The sequence below is a fragment of the Suricata suricatta genome, chromosome 10, assembly GCF_006229205.1.
Source record: "Suricata suricatta isolate VVHF042 chromosome 10, meerkat_22Aug2017_6uvM2_HiC, whole genome shotgun sequence".
Taxonomy (NCBI): Eukaryota; Metazoa; Chordata; class Mammalia; order Carnivora; family Herpestidae; genus Suricata; species Suricata suricatta.
In genome coordinates this window covers 73,521,436-73,549,238 of record NC_043709.1, presented here as the reverse complement: position 1 = coordinate 73,549,238, position 27,803 = coordinate 73,521,436, and the positions used below count along the sequence as shown (strand labels likewise).

General features: G+C 35.7%; 1 protein-coding gene and 1 long non-coding RNA gene across 3 annotated transcripts in view; one reads left to right on the top strand and one right to left on the bottom strand.

The window, feature by feature from the left end:
- Window positions 1–23,683, top strand: part of LOC115304594 — a 25,350-nt gene extending 1,667 nt beyond the window's left edge. The window contains exon 3 of the long non-coding RNA XR_003914518.1: window positions 23,530–23,683. This is a non-coding gene — a long non-coding RNA (uncharacterized LOC115304594). The remainder of the gene's footprint in view (window positions 1–23,529) is intronic.
- CPNE8 (copine 8) overlaps window positions 7,392–27,803 on the bottom strand; it is a 222,752-nt gene continuing 202,340 nt past the window's right edge. For both annotated transcript variants that reach the window (XM_029954822.1, XM_029954823.1), the window contains exons 17-20: window positions 23,586–23,688; window positions 21,908–21,965; window positions 17,018–17,091; window positions 7,392–9,109 (exon numbers count right to left, since the gene is read on the bottom strand). In XM_029954822.1, coding sequence (XP_029810682.1) covers window positions 8,921–9,109; window positions 17,018–17,091; window positions 21,908–21,965; window positions 23,586–23,688 — 424 coding nt within the window. In that variant the 3' untranslated portion in view covers window positions 7,392–8,920. The remainder of the gene's footprint in view (window positions 9,110–17,017; window positions 17,092–21,907; window positions 21,966–23,585; window positions 23,689–27,803) is intronic.

Below are 27,803 nucleotides of genomic sequence, written 5' to 3'. Positions count from 1 at the left end.
AAAAAAAAAAAGAGTGGCTGTGCAGAGCCATGGAGGGCGCTGGGTAACAATGCAGGCAGGGGACTCATTGGTCTTTGAGAGACTGGATAACTCACCTTCTTTTTCTCTGAATCAATGAGAAATCAGACAAAGTAAAGCAGACAGGAGATAAATATTATCCTTATCTGACAAAGATCATATTAGAGAATGTAACTCATGCGTTTAGGCAGATGGGCTTCCTGTTTCTGAACTTCAGATTTACATCGACCCCCTATAGTGTTAGGGCAGTAAGACCTCCGCACTGCAAAGATAACCTGCCTCTAGAGAGGCAGAGTTGAATGTTTATATAAAGATGGGAGAAAAAGAGGCATTGATTCCTAGTAATCTAGGGAATGCAGGAAAAAGCGTTGGTGAAAAGCACTGAGCTGAGACTCTGTGGGTGAGCAGAGTTTTGATGGGTGTCGACGGAGGTTACGTTTGAGATAGTGATGTGTAAGTGATTAACTGCTAAACCAAATTAATTGTTATGGTTTAGGAAATAGTTATAGGAAATAGAGTATCTAACGGAGGATGCATGTAGGATTTTGAATATTTATTCATTTCTTCTTAGAAAGTTAAATAGAATTCAATCTTATCAAATGGTGGGTGGAATTCTGGGCTAAGGTGCCAATATGTAATAACTATATCCTCCACATTTCTCCCCCACTGCCAAATTCATATTCATTAAACCCTTTTCCCTCGTTGCTAAGCAGAGGATGCAAGAATACATTACAAATCATAAATATTAGCACAGTAGGATTTGCAAGTCAACCTGTCTTATTATGAATGCAGTTGTGAAGTTCTAACCTTCTATGTTCTTGTCCACATTCTGTACAGGCTAGGAATACTTCCCCCAGGATAACAGGCACCAAGAAAGGCAATAAATGCTTGTAAAGCACTGTCATTTTTTCTGTAACAAATGCCTTTGTTTAATGCTCTCACATTTACCAGTACCTACAGGTACATGCATGAGTGAAGGTATATATTCACCACCATCCCACACACAAACATGTATAATCCACTTGGAAATACACAAAACAGATAGAAGGCAGAAGTGAGGATACATTATACTTTTCTACATCTAAAATATAAATTCTTGGGGCATGTGGGTGGCTCAGTCAGTTACCGACTTCAGCTTAGGTCATGATCCCACAGTTTGTATGTTCGAATCCCACATTGGGCTCTGTGCTGACAGCTCTGAGCCTGGAGCCTGCTTCAGATTCTGTCTCCCTTTCTCTCTGCCCCTCCCCTACTTGCACTCTCTCTCTGTCTCTCTCAAAAATGAATAAATATTAAAAAAATTTTAATATAAATTCTTGCCACTTTCATTTTTAAGGTAAGATGTGGGCTTAACAGTCTTTCGTTTTGCTTTGTCTGGTTTAGCATGCTTGGTCAGAGCAGAAATGACATAGGCCCCAGGCATTTTACGAATCCTTTCCCCACAGACGACCCTGAGTCACAACCTGTGGCTGTCAGATTGTGTCAAAGCTTCATTTCTCTCTTCCCGCCTGCTGCCTGCCTTTTGACCACTTTCCTGCTAATTAAGCCTCAGAGCAGGTGCAGAGGGAGAAGCTGTTAATCTCTATTTATTCACTTTCACGGGCTGGGTTTAGAGGAGGGATAAATAAATACAGAAAAAGTAAGGTTGGGTGCTGTTTTAAGATTTTTACTGATCTCCCTCCATCTGGATACACTGTGATTCAAGTTTATCTTAGGATACCAAGTTACTAATGTAACATTCTTCTTGATAAATCATTTGATTTAAATCACTTCAATAATTCAATTGATGTCCCGCTAATAGCTAGGCCCTATGTTACATACATGAGAGAGAGGAGTGAACAAGACTTGCCTGCTTTCTGCTATCGTACAGTTCATGGACAAACCTGAAATACACACAAAAAACAAGTAATAGAAAATGTGATCGGGGCCTCTGGGTGGTTCGCTTAGGCGTCTGACTCTTGATTTTGGCTCAGGTCATGATCTCACAGTCATGAGTTCAAGCCTGGGATCAGGCTCTCCGTTGTCAGCACAGAGCCTGCTTCGGATCCTCTGTCCATCCTCTCTCTCTCTCTCTCTCTCTCTCTGCCCCTCTTCTGCTCTGTCTCGTCTCTCTCTCTGTCTCTCTCAAAAATGAAAAAACATTTAGAAAAAAATGTGATCGATGACAGGAGGAAAAGGGCAGGAAAACAGGCATAAGGGCATGTGTGCATAAACTCAAAGACTTTCACAGGTGATGGGACTTGGGCGTTTTCTCTCATCTTTCCTATAGACTGCAGAATCTCAGGTGAAGAGAATGGTGAAAATATGTGGCTGACTTAGATTAATGGGTAAGCTAATGACATGTCGTTTTAAATAGGAAGCTGAGCGTTCTTGCTTGCTAGTCACTCTCTCAGAAGGCTCTTTGAAAGCTCATTATACGTCAAGTTTCACCCATCAGGATATTAAAGGGTCAAGTTTTGGGGTGTGCTCCAGTTACAACTTCTGTCATTGAGAGAACCACAGGACAGTGCTTTAAAGACCCTTGGAACTCTCACCCCATTATATGAATGATAAAAATTAGGATTACATATTTAAGTGATAATTTTTTTCTAAAATCAGATAGCTGAGATAGAAACTCAGATCTTTTGACTCTAATATGTGATATGGTAATGAGTTATGCTCCTTCTGGTGAAGCTTCTAGCAATTTTATAACAAGCCTATAAAAGAGGCCAAGCACATATATAATCCTTTGGATTTAGATTTCGGATCATTGATTTAAAACTGCTCTGCACCCTCAGAAAATAAATGAAAAACAAAAACTACCTATAATTCTTCATCTTCTCAGACTGCTATTTGATGACTCAACTCAGGATTTGAAAATGGTATCATAGATTTTTCTGTTGTAGTCCAAATAATGTTTAGGGACTTGAAAGTTTGTTCTTAATGAACCCGTGAGGACTTCTGGTAATTGCTACTTGGTTTTCTCAAAGTTCCCGCATTTTCTTTTAAATCTTGTGATGCAGAATTAGTGCATGCCAAATTGTCCATCTCTTAATTATCGAATTAATTTGTTATTACTGGAAGTGAAATGGTAAAAGAATTTTAATTTTAGGTAGATTCAGATTTAAATATTTTTTAAAAGATTTGATAGATGCCTTATTTAGTGTTGTTTGTCAGAATTATTTGTGGAAATTGTAGGCGTTATCAAACTGGTTGTTCACTGTAAAATTACTGTACCAGCTTTTAATAATTTCTATTAGCTTATGTTGTAAGGTGAGGACGATCTCTGAAAGACAAGCTATTTTTAAGCCAGCCCTAAGCATCCTTCCTCCTAATTGGTAAGGTCAGTAGTACCCACCTCTTTGACTAATAGGAAATGCTATCTGTATGAAATCAGCTTATCTAAATATATTAAGAATGTCCAGCAGTCCTGTTTCATGGAAATTAAATGAGTGAATAACTTTGTGATGAGAAAATCTCAAGGTCATGGCCACTGTTACTTTAAACTAAATGAGCAAATCTTTAAAACAGTTTGCTTTTGCTCTCAGTGGTAAGAGCGCGGTGGTCATCTTTCTCTTGGATTTTGACCTTCAGAGCATCTGCAAGGCCCAGGCAGTGAGAGCAATGACAGATGATAGGGTTGAAGGTGGTTTGATAAAGTATTAAATAAACAACAACCCTGTCTTATGACATTTGAAGATGGTTCCTCTGAAACTGTTCAGAAGTCTGATAGGAATCAGAACCAGCATGTCATCAAGTAGAAATCTTGGTACAATCATTATGTTTGGGGACATCCATGTATATGTTAGTATATTTTAACTAATATTAAATATTAAAATATTAAAAATTTAAATAAATATTTCCATACAGTTAAATTAGTAGTTGGGGGGTCACATTAAAGAAAAATGATTTTGTTATGGGGCATTTGCCCTGCTCTCTATTGGGCAAATATTTCTATTGGTGGCTTCTTATTCTGGTGGTGAAGCACAAAATCTGAGTGATGAATGTTGTTGGGATGATCATTGATGAAAAGAGTGATAAACATAGCTCAGGCTTGTATTTGTGTGTTCTCGTTTCCCCTTTCACATCTTCAAAGAAACTCTTTTCTGCATTTGTATGCTCATGATATACCAAGTCTTCCCTTATCAAAATCATATTGTAGAATCTGATGAAGAAAAGCCTTTCAGAAAAAAAAAACTTGGTACGGTTATGTCTGAACATTTATACAATGTGTTTATTAATTCTTAAAAGTTCCATGTATTTCATCTAAGTACGTCCCTATATTTTGTGGAATGAAAGTCTTTCCAATTGTTCAAGGACTTTCAGGGATCATCAGAACAAATGGAAGACTATTTGGAAAGGAGGTGGGGGGAGGAGCACAGCAATGGCAAGGAGGAGGTCATGTAGGATTGTATTTATTCTAAGGGAAAAAACAACATCGAATCTCTTTGGTTTTATTCTTTGAAGTCTTGTGAGTCATCTAGTGATACAGAGATTAAGGAACCCACTCTTTCTGTGAGTAGTAGGATGTCTATGGGGATGACTGACAGGGCAAGAAAGTTTTCTCAGGAATTCTGTCATTCAATGTAAAAAGATGCATGTGATTAATGTAAACTTGAGATGATCATAAGGGCATTCATTGCTTATTTGAGAACAAAAGTTCTGTCATGGAGAGCTTTACCATCATTTTCAGTCAAGATATAAATTAAAAAAAAAAGAATGTAAGATATGCTGAGGTTAACCAATAAGGATGCTGGATCCTGGGAGCTCCCAGTTACTGGAGTCCCAGGACACCCGAGGTGTACATCCTGCAGCCCGTCAGCAAGGCGTATGCCTTCAGCCCGTCTTCATGGCAAGAACCTGTATGGCATCTCTGACTCACTGATGGGAAAACCCTGCTCCATATCAACCCTTTACGAGTAGATTTCCAACCTTTCGGTCTTTATTAAGTGATACCACCCGCACTCACGGACAATCAGCCTGAGCCTCAGCTCTGTTTATTTATTAGGAATTGTATCTGATTTGAGCTAATGACAGAAATTAGTCTTTAAGTGAGTTTTTAATGAAGTATCTGGCCATTTTGTGTCAATTACAGATCTGAGTAACACAAAGACATAACATAGTTAAAAGGCACACAAACTGTAAGGGAAAAGCATGCTTTTCAGTAAAATCTTTGGCAGTTGCGTTTCCTCTAGGAAACAACAATCACATCAGCCTCACCCTCGTGAGAGAAATCTTTTTATGTCCTAAGTGGATGATGAGCTACAGCAATAATAAAAAAAAAAGTATATGAGCCCACCTAATTATCTTCCCTAAGTCTGAAGAATAAAACGGCCTACTCTCCAACCTTCCTCCCACCGCGGCCTTCTCCCCCACACATTCCACCATTCTAGGTTGTATCCACCTCTTCTTTTCTCCCCATGTTACATGCTGGAAAAGAGAATTTTTAAAGTAGTGATTGAGCCATCTGATATTCTTTAATTGTAGCAGTTACACAACCTAGTTACACATTACAGTGTACCGGGAAGCTTTTGGAATTTACCTATAGGGGTGCCTACGTGGTTCAGTTGGTTAAGCATCCTACTTCGGCCCAGGTAATGATCTCACCATTCTTGAGTTTGTGTCCTGCGTGGGCCTCTGTGCTGACAGCTCAGACCCTGGAGCCTGTTTGAGTCTGTGCCTCCCTCTCTCCCTGCCCCTCCCCAGCTCATGCTTGTGTGCTCTCTCTCTGTCAAGAATAAATAAGAACTTAAAAAAAAATTTTTTTTTAAGTATTTACCTATATCCTGGAGCCATTAAATCATTTTCTCTCTGGTGTTGGAGAGGTATCAAGATGCCCCACACAAAGTAAAATAGTTTATAAATAATAGGAGGCAATGGACATGCTAAAACGCAATGCATGGATGAGCTCACAGAAGGTACCAATTATTTTTATCTTTTTTCTTTTCTTTTATTATAGTTTCCTGTCAAGTTGGTCTCCATATAACACCCAGTGCTCACCCCAACGGGTGTCCTCCTCCATGCCCATCACCCATTTTCCCCTCTCCCCAACCCCTCATCAACCCTCGGTTTGTTCTCAGTATTTAAGAGTCTCTTATGGTTTGCCTCCCTCCCTCTCCTTAACTATTTTTTTCCCTTCCCCTCCCCTGTGGTCCTCTGTTAAGTTTCTCCTGTTCCACATATGAGTGAAAACATATTGTTACCTGAAGTTTTAAAGAATATGGTTAAGAAGAGTTGAGGTTTGGGTAGAAAATATAAAGGGCGTTCTAGGTGGAGGCCTAAGGAGAGATGGGAGGGAACAGTATGAACTATCTCTGAGACTCCAGAGAAACTCAGATCAGTTGGGGAGACAAGCCAGGGTGATTTTAATATTCATTTGGGAAGCAATGGGAATTCGTATCACTGAGGCCAGTGATGGCAATGCCTGAATAGAAACCCAAGGGTTCTTCCTAGAATTAAAATGGTTTTCATCAGAGAAGGAATGGGATTAGCGAAGATAGCATCCAGAGCCTTTGGTTATAGTCTGCTTTTGGCAGTAAGGTTGATGACTCTTCTCTTCATATGTACCTTTCATGTCTCTCATAAGCTAATCTTTGCATATCCCTCCTACCTAGTTTTTATGTGCAAATATTGATATGTGTTTGCATTTATAGATTTTTTTCTGGGATTTTTCTTGCAAAGCCCCTAATGGTAGTCTACAAAATATAAGTAGTTACTTTCGTTCTGTCCTAGTTACATAGTCTTAGATAAATCACTCAGTCCATTCAGACTTAGTTTCTTCGTTTATGCAATGATGAGATAAGACTAGGTATTCTCTAACCTAATATATAGAACTAATATAACTTGCATTTCCGGTGACTATTCTCAACCATACAAAGGGCAGGGTTTGCAGCTGAAGATTGTTTCTTAGTCATGTGCCCCCACTAGGTTTGGGTACACTATTACTTAGATAAAAAGGTAGACATCTTTCTGGGGTGCCTGCGTGGCTCAGTCAGTTAAGCCCTTGACTTTGGCTCAGGTCATGGGTTTGAGCTCTGCTTTGGGCTCTGTGCTGACAGCTCAGAGCTTGGAACCTGCTTCAGATTCTGTGTCTCACTCTCTTTCTACCCCTTCCCCACTCTCTCTCTCTCTCTCAAAAATAAACATTAAGAATTTTAAAAAGAAAAAGAGACATCTTTCATTTTCTCTGATCAGTTCAAAGAAAAATAACTGATGTTTCACAAGAAATAATACTGACTGTATTCATTTTTGTTTCTTTGGACTGATGAATGAATGTAAATTTTAAAAAAATCAGTAGATTAACAGGCTATACTAATTGGCAACATTATTTAAGATCAGTGAGGGAAATTGTCACACTCCATGTCACTCACACATAAAATTTAAAGAGCAAGTAGTTATCCTTTTAAAGATTTTAATACATACTTAAAAATGGACAATTTATTATTACATAATTATATAACGATACTGTGAGATATTTGGGTGTATATATTTTTCTTTTCAGTAAAATAGTTTCATGCTTATAAAAGTCACCCTAAGTCAACTTGGGACAAAGAGAACAACATACAGTAGAAATAAACCAAGTAGTAAATAGGGTATAAGGAAAAATATTATAAAGCAGTTACATTGTTGACACAAAAGAAAAAAAATAAATACAGTTTTCTATTATTTGAAGGCAATTCACAATCATTTCCAGGAATTCCGTGAGAATTTAAGGCCATTTGTTCTAAAGAAATGCTTTAATTCAGACACGACGTCACAAAACTGTAATTCTTGTAAAAACTGTACATGCAAAAACTCTTTACAATTAATTGTGGACAGGCAGTTCCGTATGTAGGAGTAGTTTATTTCACAAATGTGTTGTGCACTAAGTCACAGGTTGTGTATATTTTACTGGGAATTTCACAAAAAAACCTCCAGCCTGTGCACCTTGCATGGCCACATGGAAAGGTGAGAACAAGGAGTCCAAATTGACAGAGCCACTATCCCTTTGAATTAAAATATCTAGACAAGGTAGAATGGAATAAAAAGTTTAAAACTTGCTACATGGTTCACAGTTAAATATTCTGGGTTTTAGTCTTTTAAATAGCATTATAATATAAAGACACTACTTTTTACACAAAGGATTTTCTGTGCATTTTACAGTTCACAATGTTGGACTTTTTCTTATTTCTGTGGAGAATTATAAAACATAAACTGGCGGCAGTCTAAATTTAGAACCCAAACCCATGAAAAATGCATGTTCTTACCGGATACACACCTGCTAAGCTTAAACTCCCATACGTGGCAAACTACGCAGAGGAACTCATTACTAAGCAGATGAAGCGTTGCAAGACAATTCACTTACTGAGAACTGTGAAAGTATCTTTCCCTCCCCTTGTTTGCAATTGCATTTGTCCAGACAGTCATTCAAAGAGATATTGCTCTTGTGATTATAGCTATTGCAATTTAGAAGACAAAGGATTCAATATTCAAAACTCTTATTCTTAAGAACAGTTATAAAAGTATTGAAATTTAAAAAGTAGTAACATGTAAACATTGATACAGAGAGACTGCTTTCCTAGACACACAGCAGTCGAGGACAGTATTTGAGTTAAAAACATAGTTTGTGCTTTTTCCCAACAATGCATTGGAAATTAGCTGTTTCCTGTTCCAAAGGGGAAAAAAAAAAGATTCAGAGAACACATCCATATTTTGCTTCAAGCATTTAAACGATTTTTTTTTTGTTGCTCATGCAACAACCATATTTACAGTTTTGGTTTAGGAAGAGAATTAATTTTGGATCCAAGAAAGCCTATTAACCAGTACTGCTGAAAACAAACTGAGAAGACTCTCATTCCCTGGTTCATTACAGAGCACCAGGAGCAAAGCTTTGACTCAGCAGTTCTAACCGATGCGTAATTAACATTAGCAGTTCAGAGCACAGTCATATCTGAGTCTGTAATACATGTGTAGGCGGGGTATATGGGGGGGGTGCAGGCGATGGCTTGATTCCTCGGGCCCTCATGTAGGACAGGAACTGCTCAGGGATCTCAGCCAGGACGTCTTTAGCCAATCTAGCCATGCTCAGTATGTGGTTTCCGCTTCTGTCAATATAATCCCTGAATGGCACGAACTACAACAGAGGTGAAAGAAAGAAAGCATGCTATTTAGTAGACTCAAAAATCAAGACATGTAAACATTTCATTGAGAATCAAAGAAGCCTGGAATAGTGGTTGATGGGTAAGGGAGAGTTACTATGCATTTTAAAGAGATTTGATTCATTACCAATAGTTACTTCAGTGACCAAACCTTTCTAATGTATATACTTTATCTAAGAAGGGATGGAACTGTTTTTGATGTTTTCTCCTCCCAATAATTCAAGTCTCCTGGTCCTAACAGGTCCATCATGTTGCTACATGTGTTCTGCAGTTTTGAGTTCTATAGTCTGACTCCCAAGAGCATTTACCTCTTCGGGGCTCGGTTTCTTTCAAATGGAGTTAATACATGCTTAATTCAGCTTTCAATCAGAAACAGTATCCAGTGGAGGGGGAAAAAAGAAGTGTGTATCCTAAACACACATAAAGTATTTTTAATTATTACTAAGACATCAAACCACATGTTTCAGATACTGTTATTTTTTTAATCTGTTATTTGGAATGGAAAAGAAAATGAATTCAGCATGAGATTAGGCACACTTCTTTTTGAAATATCAGCGTTCTTATGTCTACATCACATAAAAATAATTCTTCTACCTTTACATTAGCAATTATGTGAGAGTCATTATCAGCTCAACATTAAATACACTGACAATAAATTGCCTGATTCTACTTTCATTTGTAATTGTTACTTAAGTTAACAAAAATGTGTGTTTGGGGGCATTAGTTCAATTTCCCCTCAGAGCCATGAGGATTCTTGAAGCCACTTGAAAATGTTTAGAACTGTTAATGTTGTGATAGTTTAAGAACACAGTAATTTTAGGTCTTAGGGAAAAGGCACAGTGAAGAAATTTGAAAATGTTGAGCTATTTCTGATTATAATATTTAACATCCTGAATTAAATTGTTTTTTTTCTCCTCTAGAGGGAGAACATACTCCCAACTTTGTAACTCTGTAACCACAACTCTTTTAAATTTATTTTGAAAAAGTTACTTTTGATTTACATAGTTACTCAAGATGTGCTTTCAGAAAACAACTATTACGAAGAAGTAGGTTTTAAAATGGTCAGGTTCCTACAAATTAAGATTTCAAGAAATCAAAGCAGGTATAATAACTTGTATGCAGTGAAAACAGTCTCTTTAAGCAAGAGTACAAAATTACTTTCTTTTTAAAATAAGACATACTGTAGGCAGAAGCAACCTATATGACTATAATTTAACCTTGACTTGCTAACCAGAATGAAAATTCAATCCAGCTTTTAGAAAACTGTAAAAGAAAGGTAACGAAGCTTGCTCTTACCCCTGAAGGTAGCTAATAGGGTAAGAAAAATCTAACAGAGCAATATAATCCTCAACTGAGAAGAATTAGAACTAAAGGGATGTGAACTTTATGAGGTTAGATTATCTGACTTTGGACAAGACTTGACGTCTTTAACAACAAGAACAAAAAAAATGCAAAAAATGTTAGGGTTTATTTTTTCCCTAAAATGATAATTAGAAAAGTGAGAAAATAGGAATCGACAAGACAGGATTAATGAGAAAAAGATATCTAATTGCTATAGCTTAGTTCATTCATCTTTTAATAGACAGAGCATTTTAAAAATAAACTACTAATAAGGTATCAATATCCTTAGTATACAATGATTATCCTTTAAACTTTTTAGGAGTTCATATTTTCAGAAATCTGTGGCTAATCCCTACATTTTAGGGAAAGGATGTTACCACCGGCAAACAGTGTTTACCCATTTGGGTGTTTACCTCAACTTTGTTGTTTTATTTTCATTGGATTCTTTACTTTTTTTCTGTGCCGCAGACATTAAATTCTTTTCTCTTTTTTCCCCCCTATTCTCCCAACTCTGGAATTAGACTTCCCGGTCAGAGCCCAGTTCTTCTACTTAATAGCTACATGACCTTAGACAGGTGATTTTCCACTCTTTGATTCAGTTTCCTCTTCTAAGAGTGAGGATAATAATAATAAGAAGAAGAAGAAGAATACCTACTTCATTAGGTTGCTGTTAAATAAGTTAACATGTAAACTGCTTAAAACAGTGTTCAACTCATAATATGAACAATACAGGATAGTCGTAATCATCACTAGTATTATTATTCACCAGCCTATACATGTATAAAATCAATATAGATATGAAACTATATTCTTATTAGTCTTCTGTTTACATTCATATCAAACATTAAATGAGGAATATCCTTATCAATTTTATCTCTGTCAAATTTAAGTACAATATCAATATTGTCATCTAAGATAGTAATTCCTGGCCTATTTTGTTATTTTAGAACACCCATTGCTTCATCTTTCCAGCAGATGCTATAAGATTTGCTAAGTTTTGTGATTGAAGGACATTGCAATTCATTTTAAAGAATGTTGTGATGCTTTGGGATATCAAGACTTCAGATTCACAATTGCCATTCTCATAACATGTAGTTCTACTATTTAAAACATGTTTATAAATCATGGGTAAGAAAGAAACATAGTTTTCAACTAAAGGGGAAAGTTTACATCACATTAAATTTAGGTTTGTTCAGTAGGGGCGCAGATTCTACCTGACCCTTGAATACTGAAGGACCTCACCCCCAGGGTGACAATCACTGCCACAGGGAGTTCCTGTTATCAATGAGAGTATGCCTCATCCCACATGTGTGCTGGGAGTAGAAAAAAATGTTGAGAACTTTCTACTCACTAACCCAAATTATCTAAACCTTTCCCAAAGGAACATTCAGCTCTTCAATCATGTCATGAGGTATTCTCCTAAGTGAGGGATGAAAATGGCAAGTGACTCTTCATTTCCTTGACCTCTTATTAATGTCAGATCTTACAGATTTCAGGACAAAATATGCCCTCTACAACACAATTGCTCACATCCTTCTACGATCCATTTTCCACTTAGCTTCTCAGACCACTCTGATTATCGTCTCTTTTTGTCATTCATTTCTGATCACAGTACCTGGGGACCTCCTGTTCAAAATAATGCTCACACATTTGTCAATACTGATCACTGACTATCACCACATATTAACTTGGACCCTTAAAATTTCATTCTAGAGGAATAAATAAATTTTTACTTTGTACTAATTTATTACATTCATCTGAAGAATACCAACAAATGCATTCTGTTCTGTAGAAATACACAATATCTTTGATAATCTACATTTTCTTTTAGCATCCATGCAGTACAAGGAAAATGTTCCACATGGCTGCTCTAACAGCTGGCTTTGCGTGTTAGTGAAAACAAGTTTGAATCAGTTTGGCCAAATGGACTTTTAGTTGCTGTTCTGTTCAATTTTACTTGATTGTTCCTACTGTGCAGAGCTCCATTAGTGATTTTCAAGTCTAAGCCTTCAAGGTTATTATTCTCCTTCTAATGGAAAATATGATTTAAATATAATTTTTAAGGAAATGATAGGCTGGCCAACAGCTGCATGCAGCCAGGAGAAATGACATTGCATTATACACAATGGCCAATCCATAGCACAAACAAACAAATATAGAAAGCCTTTACATATATTGATTTAAGAATATAACTCATTTAAGTTTTAGAATAATAACCATAGGATCGCATCTTGCTTACCGTTTATACTACAGTCAGATGAGATTCAATCTTGAGGCAATGAATATAATCACACACAAGGCTGACCACAGTGTCCTATGTCAAGGTATAGCTACTATGAAATACTGACATAAAAAATGCCTTTGCACTGGACTATGCCCACATACTCACTAATAATAGTAACTAATACTGGTATTACTGCACTTATTGAACAACTGATAGGTAATAGGTCTTCTGCGAAAAGATTTAGTACAATATCTCATTTAGTTTTTATTAGCCTGTTAACCCATATTTTGAATTTACAGAAGAGGAAACTGAAACATACAGAGTTTAGTTAATTTACCCAAGGTCAGACAGTTATCAGTATCAGTCATTATTTGAATCTAAATTGATCTAACCTTGATATATAAACCATTACAGCAGTATGAAAAGGGAAATAAAGCCTAACAATCTTCATTAGAATTTTGACTTTTAGGAGAGTAGGTCTGTTGTAACAGAAAGAACTCAGAGTTTGAAATCAGACTCAGCTGGAAATTTGGATCTACCAATTTGTGACCTAAGTAATTTTGCACAAGTTGTTTAACATCTCATCCTCTCCCTCCGTGTCCTTATTCATAAACTACTATACAGTAAAACATGACCAGTATTTTGGGAAGATATAAAGTAATATGTGAATAAATTGACAAAGAGGGGAAATTAGCTCGGGTGTACCGGGAGGGCTTTGTGCAAGGCTGTATACCGGAAACTTCCAAAATGTAGGTCTTTAACCAGCGCAGATAAGGGCAAAGAGCATTCCAGGTGAAATAAATAAATAAAAGCAAATAAAACCAGGAACAATGGAAATGTGTGACTCAAATAAGTAGTCCTATTTGTCTAGACAAAGTGTGTGTGTGTGTGTGTGTGTGTGAGAGAGAGAGACTAAAGAGGAAGACGGGCCAGGGGTCAGGTCAGGGAGACTCTTAAATGTTATGTTTAGGTTTTAGAATCAAAGTGATATATAATTTGGGTTAAGAATTTTAAAATCAGACATGTTAAGGTTAAATCCTGACTCTACTTCTTACTAGCTACATGACTACGGACAAGAAGAATTGAAATTCATTTCTTTCTTTTTTTTTTTTTTAAAGTACCTGCATAAGGTCAATTAGGGATTGAGTGAAATTACCTGCCTAACATAGAGTGGAGTTAATAAATGACTCAATATTATTATTATACGAAGAAGCTGGAAGCCACCTAAGGTTTGACATACTACTGAAACTCAATCCCCTACCCTCAGCTTTCTGCTGAAATGCAGTTACCTCTGGCTTTTGTTATTATTTGCAACCATAGGCTTTTGTTTGCCCACTTAAAAAAATTAGGTTCCATTTGCAGTGCATTAACTTGATTAGCTTCAACATATAAGAAATTTGAAGTAGTGAAAAGGTAAGAGTGCCTAAACAGACCTTATTTTCTGATAATACTTTAGCCAGCAGTCTTTGATGTGATGACTTCGATATTGTGATGGCTTATTTTCTGACGATGGAAAGATTGACAACATTACCCTTGGTATGCCCTTGCAACCCCACTATTCTAAATATTCAAAAGTATTTCTAGCCTTTTTTTAAAAAACTTTAATTTTTTAAAATTTATTTTTAAGAGGGAGAGGGGGAGGACATGGGCGGGGGAGAGGCAGAGAGGGAGACACAGAATCTGAAGCAGGCTCCAGGCCCTGAGCTGTCAGCACAGAGCCCAATGCAGGGCTCAAACTCTTAAACTGTGAGATCATGACCTGAGCCGAAGTCAGACGCTTAATTGACTGCACCACCCAGGCGCCGGAAGAGTACTTCTATTCCTGAAAGAAAATAACTAATTTAAATAATGTTTAGTGGATGTAGAACCTGGAAAACTGTGATGCTGAAAAAGTTTTTAAAACCTTATTTGAGGTGAGAGAGAATGATAATTCTTTTTCAACACAAGATAATATGTAAATAGTTACCTTGCTAACTATTTTGAAAAGACCAATCACCACTTAGGAACTTCTCCATGGAATTTGAAAAGGATCTATTAAATAGCCTAAACTAAATGTAGTCATGTAAGTCAAGAAGTCACAGTCATTCAAGAGGCTATTAATTCTCTCGGGACATTTTAATATTCTATTCAGTATCTGTAAGATTCAATGACTCTTTCACTTCAGTTTAACTTTATGTGGTAGAATTCTTTGAGTATTTAGTTATATCTCCAGGTATCTTAAGGATCTTTGGGGGATCCCCATGTCACTTTAAGGTGGCAAGCTGGTCTGTCTCATGGACTCTAACTTTAACGGAGAAAAAACATGATTATACCAATATATACCTCATACTAGTAAGTAATTAAGTATTTTCATGTGTTACTTCCTCTGAGATTCAAACATCATAAAAAGAGAGAAAGAAAGAAGTTAAAGTATAGAAGTAATGAAATGAAGGCTCAGAGAGATTTATTGACTTGTTCAAGATTCGAGTGACGATACCATACGTTCACAGATCTGGGTATCTCAATCTCAATATTCTCTCCAAAGTAGAATTTCCATTGAGAGACTAAATGCTTTCATGATCATGGACATTTTTATTTTATAAACGCTAACAGGCAGGACTATTGTTTTCCGCTAAAATAACTGATTAGCCTTCTTAAAGGTAACCTTAACAATGTGGGCAAGCTTACCTACCTGTAAAGGAAGAAAATAGTAACAAGTTTCCCTTAAGAATCATGATGGTGCTATGAGATACGAGGTTGCTTCTACTAGCTTTGAAAAATGCATTACAATAGCAACATAACACATTCCAAAGAACTTCAAATTCATACTTCCCTTCACGAATTTGATTTTTTGGAAACTGTGAGTCAGACATTATGAAGAGCTTTTAGATAAAGTGTAATTACTTAGACCTATAATTATGCTAATAAGGTTAAGGTGAATAATCATGTGTCTAATTATGAAAACACAACACCATGGGATTCTTAAATAAATGACCATGCTCCCTTTCTCAGGGGCTTTTAACCTAGTCACTCATGTGCGTGCGTGCTTTTTACTCTACCAAGAACGTTAGGTTAAAAAGTTTAAATCATATTTAATTATCTTTAAAAAAAACTGCTATACAGATGTTTCTATTTTAAAATTTAATCTTGCTGCCTGATAAAGAACAATGCTTTTTTAATCTTTATGAGCATTAATCTCTATATTAACATATTTACAGATTATTTTATATTTTTTCTCCAAATTATTTTAATCATTTTTGTTGTCTTTTACTGAGTTTTATCTCAGGAATGTATTTTATATACATGATCTTACTTAATCTTTACAACAATGCCAGAACACTGAACTTTAGAAAGCTCATTCAAGTCATCAGAGTGGACAAATTAGGATTTGAACCAAATTCTGCAGGATTCCAAATTCTGTGGGATTCTTTTAATGGGTGAAAATATAAGCTGTTATTTAGGAGATAACGCTGAAGTCCATTGTTTGCCCCTTCAAAACTTTCATAGCATGTGCTTAAATGGTACTGAGATCTTTACTTTCACATTTAAAACAGTGAACCTCACAGTTTTTTTCCCCTTGTAAAATCCTAAAAGATATGCAAACTCTAAAGTATGTAGCCACTTAATTGAATTAAATGATGCTTTCAATGAAAAATTTGAACTATAGTGATTGTCAATTTTTCCCTTCTATTCGCTCCCAGAATAGTAGGCATTACATATTTTTGTTGATATTAAAAAGTGTAAATGATACATATTACATAGGTTGTTATGTCATGGTTTTGTTATTCTATATCATATATTAAATTATATACCATCTGATAATCACATTTATATATTATTTATATTTTGTATATAACTTCTATATTACGTAATTCTAAAATCTATTTCTCCACTTTTCTAATCATATACTAGGGAGAAATATCTATAGTTTTAGTTTGCTTCCACTAAATTTATTTACACTGAAATGTAATCAACTGTCTTAAAATATACTTAGTTTTTATTGTGGAGTACATAATGGATGAGCATCATTAAAAAGTCTTTTATGTTTCTAGGTTCTAACTTTACCAAAGACCTCTATGATATTTTCTGATAATATTAAAGTAGGAAAAGACACTTATTAACATTTCTATCTTATGTATGGTGAATGTGAAATAGAAGAGAAAATCACCTGGTACTTATTCTAGGTCCTACTTGTCATGCCTCTCACAGAGAATCAATCAACTAAATTAAACAGAACCTGAGATTCCTGCTTTCAATGTAAGTTATTATTTATTTACAAATCAGAGCTGGCAGGTTCCTCACAATGAACAAAATAAATAATTTCTATTAAATTTCTTACCTGTACAATATCCCTCTCGGCATATTTTCCCCTGGAGGAAACTCTTACATCATCTCCATCCAATTCAACCATGGCTTGAAAAAAAAACAAGACCATTTATCCAGTGCATTTCAGTCATGTGCTAAAACAATACAGGCAGTAGGAAATCAAGATGTATGAAGTAGCGACATGTCCTATGTCAGGGCAGAAGGCTTGTTGCTCCAATCTCCTCAGTCATGTCTACCACAGAACTTGACAGAGAGCAAATGTTACAAATGAAGAGAGCTAGCCAACACTTCATTGTGACCTTTTGCAAAATGGAAGAGCCATTGTAGTATAGGTATATCTTTCCCTCCTAGACATTCTCAGTTCTGGGTTATATGCTGACCTGACTGACTGGGCAAATGATGCTAATCCATTTAACTTTTGTTTTCTTTCAAGTTTAAGAAACTTGACAGTAAACACAGAATTTCCAGTAACAATTTGAACTCTACTCTCATTGAAACTACAACAAATCCATTGTATGCTAACTAACTTGGATTTAAGGGGAAAAAAAGAAACTACAAAACTGTATATCCATATTGCCCAATTTCTACTTTATTAATGGATTTTAAATCCATTTAAAGAGGCATTTGCTCTACTATTGATTGAATAAAGTATGATTATTCTGAAGTCTGATTTTTTTTTGTTAGTTAAGAAATAATTTCAACATTACATAGATCAGCTTAGCTGGTATTTGTGAATGCTGTGATATTATAGGACAGCTGGAAATGAAGTAAAGTAATGCTGCAATAAAGAACATTTTCCAGACTTTATTAAGTTTTCAGTGAGAATTCTCTAAATAATTAATTACATGAGGAATGCTAATTGGTGTTTAAAAGTGTAATTCTATTACTGATGATTCATTTTGTATACACATGACATTCACCAGACTCCAGTGGCCACTTGCAATTATAATGTTTGCCTCTTCACCCTCCAAAAACTACGGCTCAGCCAGAAAGCAATCTTTACCTTTTCATTATTTTCTTCAGTGCTTCGATATTGTATCTGGGTTAAAAACATTGTTTTAAATTTTACCTTGATACACACGTTCATGAGTCAATGTCTGGGCTGAAACATTGCTAGTGCACATAATTGATAGAGAGCTACCACTCTATCATCTATCATGATATACAATACGTGTCATAATTCAATAAAATGTGTATACTATATTTAACTTATTTAAAATACAAAAGATCTACAAAACAAATGAGCAAAGGGAAAAAATAAGAGAAAGACAAATCAAGAAACAGATTCTTTATTATAGAGAACAATCTAATGGTTGCCAGAGGGGAGGTGGGTGAAGGGATGGGTGGACTAGGTGACAGGGATTAAGGACTGCACCTGTCGTGCTGAGCACTGAGTGATGGATGCAAGTGTTGAATCACTGTATTGTAGACCAGAGACTGATATTACACTGTGTGTTAACTATGATGGGATTAAAATAATGATAATGATAATAATAATAATGAAAAAAATACAAAAGACCTATTTTTTCTATACTTATTAGGGATGTAAATAAGAGTATCATGATACTCAAATACTTTCAATAGCTAATTACACTTTTTTGGTTTAGTTTTTCTTTCAAAATTTTCACATGACTTTGAGACGTAAATGTTCAGTGACATTGACAAGCCAGCAATTACAGAAATTCCCCTTTAACTCGCTAATGGAAAACAAGAATTCAGTGATAATCTGGATCTCATAGTCCAAAGTCCCCTACAGTCCCCAGTGGTCTTTGTGCTTAATTCCAATTAAGGAAAATGACAGTTATCCAGGCAATTACGTATTAGAATGTGATCCTATAAAGTATCTCCCACTTCTCAGCAAAGTCCTTTGGGCTAAAATGCTGCAGGTTGAAAGAATTGGAGGCTATATTTTTGAAAGCAAGGAGAAAAGACAAGGTGTGAAAGTGGTGAAGGGTACCATCCACCCTCTAGGTTTGCATCTGGTCCACAAGGAGCCTGAGAAGGTAAGCCCAGTTCCCCACAATTTCTTAGAAAAAAAGGTCTACAGGAGACAGATAATGCACTTCTTTCTAGCTGGGAGACACAGTGAAATCAGAACCCATTCTACTTCTTCCTTCCTACTAACTCAGATCAAAGTAGGTAGCCCAATGCTGCTTTAATTTGACTTTTTGCCTTTCAAGGATACAGAAATCCTGTCTTGAGAAATCTTTCTTCAGAATGAAGATGTTATATGGCAGAGAAAAAACTCACTGGGGGAAAATTTACACAGAAAGCTTTAAATTGTTCTAATTAAAAATACAGAAATGGGAAATTTGAATACTCATCAATGTAATAGGTTAATCCTAATTCATCTGACTTCAAAGAACGGATGGCAAGATATTACCTTTCCCGCCCATGCCAATAATGTCTTTCTTGTGAAAAGTGTTTGGATGTTGGATTTAGGTGGTTAGCTGAGAAAATGTGCAAGATTTAGATTCGGATTGTGCATGTTTTTTCTCAGTCTTTCTTATGTCTGTTTCTGTGTGTATGTATAAACTTACTCTAGAGCAGATTTGTCAGTGCTGAGAGAAAAGCTCATCTTGACAGGACAGCACAATCTGAACGGGAGTCAAAGATTTTCTGTGTGAAACATGAGTATTCTGTCCTTTTCTTGTTAGCCATGGAGAGAAGAGAGGTATTTTGAGAGAAGAGAAAGAAAAATACTTTAGAGAAGCATTTGTGTCTTCTAGAGGAATAGTCTACTTTTCTAGTTCTGGCCGGGAAGTTTTTCCATCATATCAAAACTTTTGTCATGGTGAAAGCACAAGTCAGATGTCACAGGAACCCAATGCTCTGCCCCCACGTTTGCCAGAGGAAAGTATCCCTCTAATTCCCAGGAAGGAATTCTACTAGGAAGGCAACTTCCCTCTTTGCCTATAATCGTCACTCTTTTTTCACACAGAAAAATCCACCTAAATGATTCCTGGGATTACCAAAATGAGAAGAGACTGAAATCCCTCTGGTTAGAAGCGGCCTATTCTCAGTTTAGATATAATTTTTCCCTGTGGTTTCATAGACCAGGCTCCATGCCTTGCACAGAGAAGGCCTGGAGATAAGGCAGAGGTCATTTAATCTTGGGAGGAGAATAGTGACAAGTCTGATTTTGTGTAGAGGTTAACCCAAATTCTTCAGTTCTGCATTATTAGTAGTAACGCTTATATTGTTGTCTTTGTCTGAAGGATTCCTACATATTTTTATTCAATTTGGGAAGTCAGAGAGGGAAATGATGAATTATGATGCCTCAAACCCTAATAAATAATTCATTGGGAACAAAAGAAATGAAGAAAATAAATAGCTGTGGCAGTTAGATGAGGGAGTACCCAAATAACTGTGCCTGCTGCTCTGAATAGAAATAAATGACCAGAAATACACACCAGGAAGGGTCAGTGGCTCCGTATTCACACATAATGTGTGCAGGCTCTTGAGGAACAAGTAAATGAAATCAGGTCATACACCTAACCTCAGACTTCCAAAGGAGTTGGGGAGACCTGGGATGCACCCAGTGAGAGGTGCATCCTTGAAGCAGAAGCAAATTAGTAACTGAAGGATGAGTTCTTTTACTCTAGCAATCGGTGAAGTCTGTGAATCACAGCCAATCGCTGATTACTGCAGATGATCAAGTACACAAAGCATTAACAAGAACGATGTCCCTTAGCTTTCCTGACTCCACAGAGGTTATCTCAACTTCATGCCTGACGTACAATGCAAACAGATGTGAATATTCAATGACAGAGAAAACATTAGCAGCAGAAGCAGCAGTCAGAGCTAAATGACTTTTACTTTAGACGCTGTAAGATTATAATGAAGCAAAGCACAACCAACCAACGATGGAATCGAAAGAAAGGATTTCCAGGGTCTGCAATATAACAACTTGGCCTGTGGAGCTTTACCTGAGATGGACAGATCTATACTCACTCTCCTTATGGAGGAGGCTCTGGCGGTTAAAGGAGAATCATCCCAATGATGATCACAGTATAATTAGCAACCTGTGTGCTTAAATTAACCTGTAATATACCAAAGCGTGTTCTAAATATTCTAAAATTGTTCTCATTTCCAAAGCCCCGAGCTAAGTTGGGTCATTGTTAATGTAAAGACGCCTGAACCAGGTGAATGCCATGTGATCACGCAGTTGCCATCTAGCACAGAGCTGTCTCTGAAAGGAATTCGCCACATGACTGGGAACAAATTATCCTTAAAGAATTTACTCAGATCACTAGTTACATAAATACCAGTCACTTAATTGGCATTTGAGCAAGGCTTGAGCCCAGAGACCTACCTGTAACTCAATTTAGCATAATTTTATAAAGTGTCATTAAATCTCAGATGGTCAGTTCCATTTTCATTTTACTTTCCTCTTTCATATGACAGAACTTACATATTTATAAAGCTACTGTCTATCAACTAGCCAGTGTCTGAAAATCCATTAAAGTAGCATATTATGCTTGTGTTAACATCTCTCTTCATAATCTAATGGTTTATTAATTTAGTGCTCATCCTTAAAGGTTTTTAGTGAATCTGGAGTCTGTTTTGCCTTGGGAACAACAACTCCATTTATCACTCTGTCACTCATAAAAATATTATTTTGGGGTACAAACCATTGCTAATGAAATAGAAAGCTGTATGTTGAATTAATGGATACTGGAGAGAAAAGGCTGTAGTCAGAAGATAATCTCTTCATTTGCTCAACTGAACAGACTTCATCATGAGACATTTACATATATATCTATGTGCAGATGGATATTATATACAGATCCACATTCATATTCACATTCCTATAGGCAAAAAAGAGTGACAGAAATCTTGCAGCATGATGAATCAGAGTAAATAAACTCCCAAGGAATGCTATTGAAATTTTGTTACTCACCATCAAATTCTGCTGGTCCAACACCTACTATAATTATTGACATTGGAAGTTTTGAAGCCTTCAAAGAGAATACACAATAAGTTCACAATTAAGGAGTTGACTTCTTAAGAAAAGAATTATGATTTAAGAAGAAAATATCCTGTTTTGATATTTTTTCACAGACGTTCACTAAAATAGGTTTGAACATATCAAAATAATATGCTGAATTCTACTCATTCTTTTTGAACTAACTCTGTACATACAGTTATTCAGTGGGACATTCTTTGGGAATGACCAGCCTTGGACAATATGGAAAATAAGAAGAACTGCACATCTGCTTTCACTTGCAGTTCTCAGCCAACATCTTCCTAAGTTGACTGTGGGTATTTCTGGGCACTTTATTTATGAACTATCTCCTATCAAAAGTCTTTGAGTTGCTATAAGGGAAAAAATGGTACTATATTTGTGAAACAGTAGTACCCTACTCTATACCACTTATACCAAAGGTTAAGGAAAAACATTTTCATTGTAAATGAGTGAATACAAATAATTACAGAAAGTTATTATTAGAATGATTAATTTATGTATTAAATATCTATGTTTGTGAGCAATAATGAATATTTGATGTAATAGCATATTTTCCCATCATATGTATCACTTAAACAATGTAATCATTTTAAATAATTTAATGGTCAGAATGTGAGATCCAGCAACAGAGAAATGGAACACTGCACCAACCATATCTTCAGCTATGAAGGTCATTAAATTATAAATAATTGTTCCTCAATATATCATGTCCTGTTAATTTAAACACCAATTATTAAATTCCTATTTTCAAGTGCACACTAATGCCACTAACCAGAACATAAAGGAAATCAAGGTGAATTCAACCCACATTGTGTCTAGTTAAAAAATAACAAATAAATCTGTAAGCCTTTACTTCTACTGCTTTTACGTATGTTTTTTTCAGTAAATGTCTATAAGTTTTCCTCATATGTAATTTTTCCCCCTCAACCAAACAGCTATTAATAATTATGAGCAATGCTATGCAATTCATTTATGCAACCCATTGTTAATAAATGTCAACTTTGTGCCAAACATGGCAGAAGTTGGACATAAAAAGGTGAGTAAGATATAATTCTATAGAATACAGTCTAGGGGGCCTCTCAAAAAATACAGTCTATAAATTTAGATTTTTATAGATTACAATCTAATAAAGAAGGCAAATAGTCATGAAAATAAATAATTAGGAATTATACAAGAAGAAGGTTTTTTGAATCAAGTCCAGTCCCTTCCAGCTGTATAGAAATAAGAAGGTCATTCCAGTTCTCCTATAATTGAAATGTAAATAATAAGAAATACTCTGTACAAATTGTTGTAAGATTGTGTACAACCACATTCAACTAGTAGAGGTAAACACACTCATGCACATGAAGGTGATGCCATTATCTTATTTGGTTTTATTTTGGGAGAAAATAACTTTCTCACGACACAATTATCCATACTGCTTAGGTTAGTCTTTATGAATTAATGGTACATATGCATTTGAGTTCTCTGGATAAGGTTAAGAATGCAATTAGTTGCAAAAGCATGAGCATTTTGTTTCACTATTAAGTCAACTAACGTTAACTCTTTAAATTTAGGTTGAAAGCACCATGCTGTCACTTAGCCACCTCAAGACTGAATGATCCCTACTCACATTGACGATGGACTCCTTGGTTTGAGCCATATCTGAGATAACACCATCTGTCACAATCAGGAGCACAAAATACTGGGAACCATCTTTTACGGAAGAAGCATACCTAAAGCAATAAAAAGATAAAGAAAATAAAACAGCTCCTTTGTATGGAATGGTTGCAATAGTCAACAAACCTTTAATCTCAAGAAAATATTTAAACTTATATTAGGAGTCTATATTATGCAAGCTCTCAAATAATATGTTTTCCTGAAATAGCACACTAGAACAGCAGCAATATATACTGCATGCCAGCACATAGAAAAGCCTGCCTGACTTAGAAATTTATTCACTAATAAAAGATGAGCTGGATGAGTGTATGTTTAGCACAAAGGAGTGGATACAACTTTCAGAAACAGATACCCTGACTAAGCAACAAATTATGTGTATGATCTTTACTATTTATTTCTTTACTTTTAAAATCAAACTTATACACCTTTGTATTATTAATAAAGAAACTGCAGGCATGTTACCCAATATATAATACAGTTTTAGAAATGGTAGGAATAATCATAAATGCTTTTCGTTTTGAACTAGACACAGGTGATCTACTCTACACTACACAACATTGTGAACGTGCTAAATGTCATCTGACTATAAGCTTCAAAATGGTTACTTTTATGTCATGTGAATTTCACCTGAATAAAAAAATGCAATGGAAGAAATGCTTTTTTTACATGTCCATAGTTCAAGTTCTTTTTTTTATTTAAATTTTTAATGTTTAGTTTTGAGAGAGAGAGTGTGACAGAACATGAATGGGGTAAGGGAGAGAGAGATACAGATTCTGAAGCAGGCTCCAGGCTCTAAGCTGTCAGCACAGAGCCAGATGCTAAGCTTGAACTCGTGAACTATGAGATCATGACCTGAGCCAAAGTCAGCCGCTTAACTGACTGAGTCACCCAGGGCACCCCATAGTTCAAATAATATGTGTTAAATTGATGAAAGATGGGGAAAAGAATACTAAACAAGGACAAATTTTAGGTAGGTAATAAGAATATATTCTAGGGAAGCCTAAGTGGCTCAGTCTGTTAAATGTCTGACTTCTGCTTAGGTCATGATCTCACAGTTTGTGGGTTTGAGCCCCGTGTCAGGCTCTGTGCTGGCAGCTCAGAGCCTGGAGCCTGTTTTGGAGTCTTTGTTTTTCGCCATCCCTCCTCCGCTCACACTCTCTGTCTCTCTCTCCAAATAAATAAATAAACATTAAAAATTAAAAAACATTTAAGAGTATATTCTAGTACTTGAAGTTTATCAGCGTTGTCACCAATTAATACTCAGTGATTCAGAAGTGAATTTTATGGATGTTATATTTTATTATATCTCCATTTATCATTGTGTTCTACATTCTGTGTATCTAGATTATATTCTCAACAAGAATACATTTCTTAAACAATGTTTTTATTCTTTTTAAGTTTATTTATTTATTTTGGGGGAGAAAGAGAGAGAGAGAGAGAGAGAGAGAGAGAGAGAGAGAGAGAGAATCCTAAGCAGGCTCTGTACTGCCAGTGCAGAGCCTGACGCAGGGCTTGAACTCACCAACTGTGAGATCATGACCTGAGTGGACATCAAGAGTCGGATGCTCAGCCAACTGAGCCACCCAGGTGCCCCTCAACAAGAATAACTTTATGATTTTTAGATATAATAAGTATGCAGGTCATATTTAGTAACAAACAAGCATTATGGTACTTTTAGGAGATAAATAGCAAACAAGACGACTTTGGTCTACTTCTGTAAAATTCATTGAATATTTTTATGTATCAGAGAATCATAGAGAAATAGCATCACAGAGAAACTGGGTTCAAGAAAACACCCACTGATTACCAATAAAATCCCTTCATCATCTGAAGTACCCAAAGGAATCAAATTTGAGCAGGTCAGGGACAGATCAATCACATATGTCAGGAAAAAACTTTTTTCTTGGAGAGCAGAATTAACAACCATATGGGCAAGAAAAATATTTACAACTTTTCTATAGACTAGAGAAACTCATAATTGCTCATGCATCTAACAAAATGGTAATTTCATAGACTGATCAAGAGAATATACTAAGTGGCATGTTCACACCCTATAAAGATAGTGTCAAACTATTTCCACAATGTATAGTCAAAACTACTCCCACAATATTGAACAACTCATCTTCTACATTAAGGGATTTATGAGTTTGGCAGTTACACAATCAATGAAAAACAGTCTAAACCAGATCTGAAACTATTGTCCTATTTCATGCTTAGCTTTTTTTCTGAATAAAAGAAGTCAGATAATCTTCAGGTATTCATTCTTAATTTTTAAATACTCATTATTTTTAAATTTTTTAATGTTTATTTTTGAGAGAGAAAGAGAGAGAGAGAGAAAGAGAAAAAGAAAGAGAGAGAGAATGAGCAGGGGAAGGGCAATTAGAGAGGGAGACACAGAATATGAAGCAGGCTCCAGGCTCTGAGCTGTCAGCACAGAGCCCCACGCAGGACTCGAATGCATGAACTGTAAGATCATGACCTGAGCCAAAGTCAGAATGACTGAGCCACCCAAACACTCCAATACCCATTTTTAAAAGAGCATTTCTTATTGACTATGCTTCAGAAACATAGGGTTTTATATTTCATGTGATTAATGGAAGACTATAAATAGTAAGAAAAGCTTCTATGAGTACAAAAATGTAGCTTTTCTGACCACATGGTGCTCTTAAAATGGCAAATTTTTTACCAGATTCAGAAATATGAAAAATAAAATAATATGCATTTCTATAAATATTACTCCAAGTGGTAACTGAATTTTTTTTGGTATTCACCCATAAAGAAAGTCTTAGTTGTTAGTATAGTTTCTCTTTCAGCTTTACTGAGGTATAATTGGCATATAGAAAAACTGCACATAATTAAGATATATAATTCGGTGAGTTTGGACCTTAGTATAAATTCATGTTACCATCAAAACCACAGTAATCAATATACCCCTTCTGAAATTTTCCTGTGTCCCCTTCGTGTGTGTGCACATGGTAAAAAATTTTTTTTAATATGAAATCTATTCTCTTAACAAAATTTTAATTGCACAATATAGCATTGTTGCCCATGGGCATATCTTGGAGGTTGTGAATAATGTGCAGACACCTCTTCGAGATCCTGATTTCAGGTTTTTTTTTTTTTTTAATGTATACTCAGAAGTGGGATTTCTGGTAGCTCTATATGTTTTGAGAAATCTCTATATTGTTTTTTCATAGTGGCTGTACCAATTTCAAATTCCCACCAACGATGCACAAAGGTTCCAATTTCTTCACATCCTTGCCAACACTTACTATCTTTCTGACTTTTTGATAATAGCCATGCTAACAAGGGTAAAGTAATAATGATAGTTCATTTTGATTTTGATTTGCATTTCCCTGATGATTAGCAATGTTGAGCATTCTGTATATACCTATTGGCCACTTGTATGCCTTCTTTGAGGAAATGTGCCAGTCCTTTGCCCATTTTAAAAATCAGATTAGTTGTAGGAGTTCCCTATATGTTTTGGAAATTAACTTGTTATCAAACATATGAGTGGCAAATATTTTCTCACACTCTGTAGGTTACCTTTTCATTTTGTTGATGGTTTCTTTTGCAAACTAAAAAGCTTCTAGTTTGATGTAGTTTTACTTGTCTATTTTTGCTTTTGCATTTTTGGTGTCATACCCAAGAAATCATTACCAAGACAAAAATCATTGCCAAGATCAAGGTCAAGTTTTTCTCTTTTATTCTAAGGGTTTTATAGTTTCACGTCTTATGTTTAACCAATTTTCAATTAATTCGTGAGTGGTAATAAAAGGATCCAATTTCTTTCTTTTTCATGTGTATATCCAGTTTTCCCAACACCAATTATTGGAGAGATCATTCTTTCCTCATTTTGTATTCTTGGCATTCTTGTCAAAAACCTGCAGGTTTTTGTCTGGACCTCTCTATTCTATTCTATTGTCCTATGTGCTTATTTTATGTCAGACCTTGCTGTTTTAATTATTGCACCTTTGAAGTATGTTTTAATATCAGACGGTATGATGCCTGCCTCCAGCTTTGTCTTTTCTCAAGATTGCTTCAGTTATTCGAGGTCCTTTGTGGTTTCACATTTATTTTAGGATTATGTTTTCTATTTGTACAAGAAATGCCATTAAGATTTTGGTAGAGATTTTTGGTAGGGATTGCCTGAATCTGTAGAACATGTTGG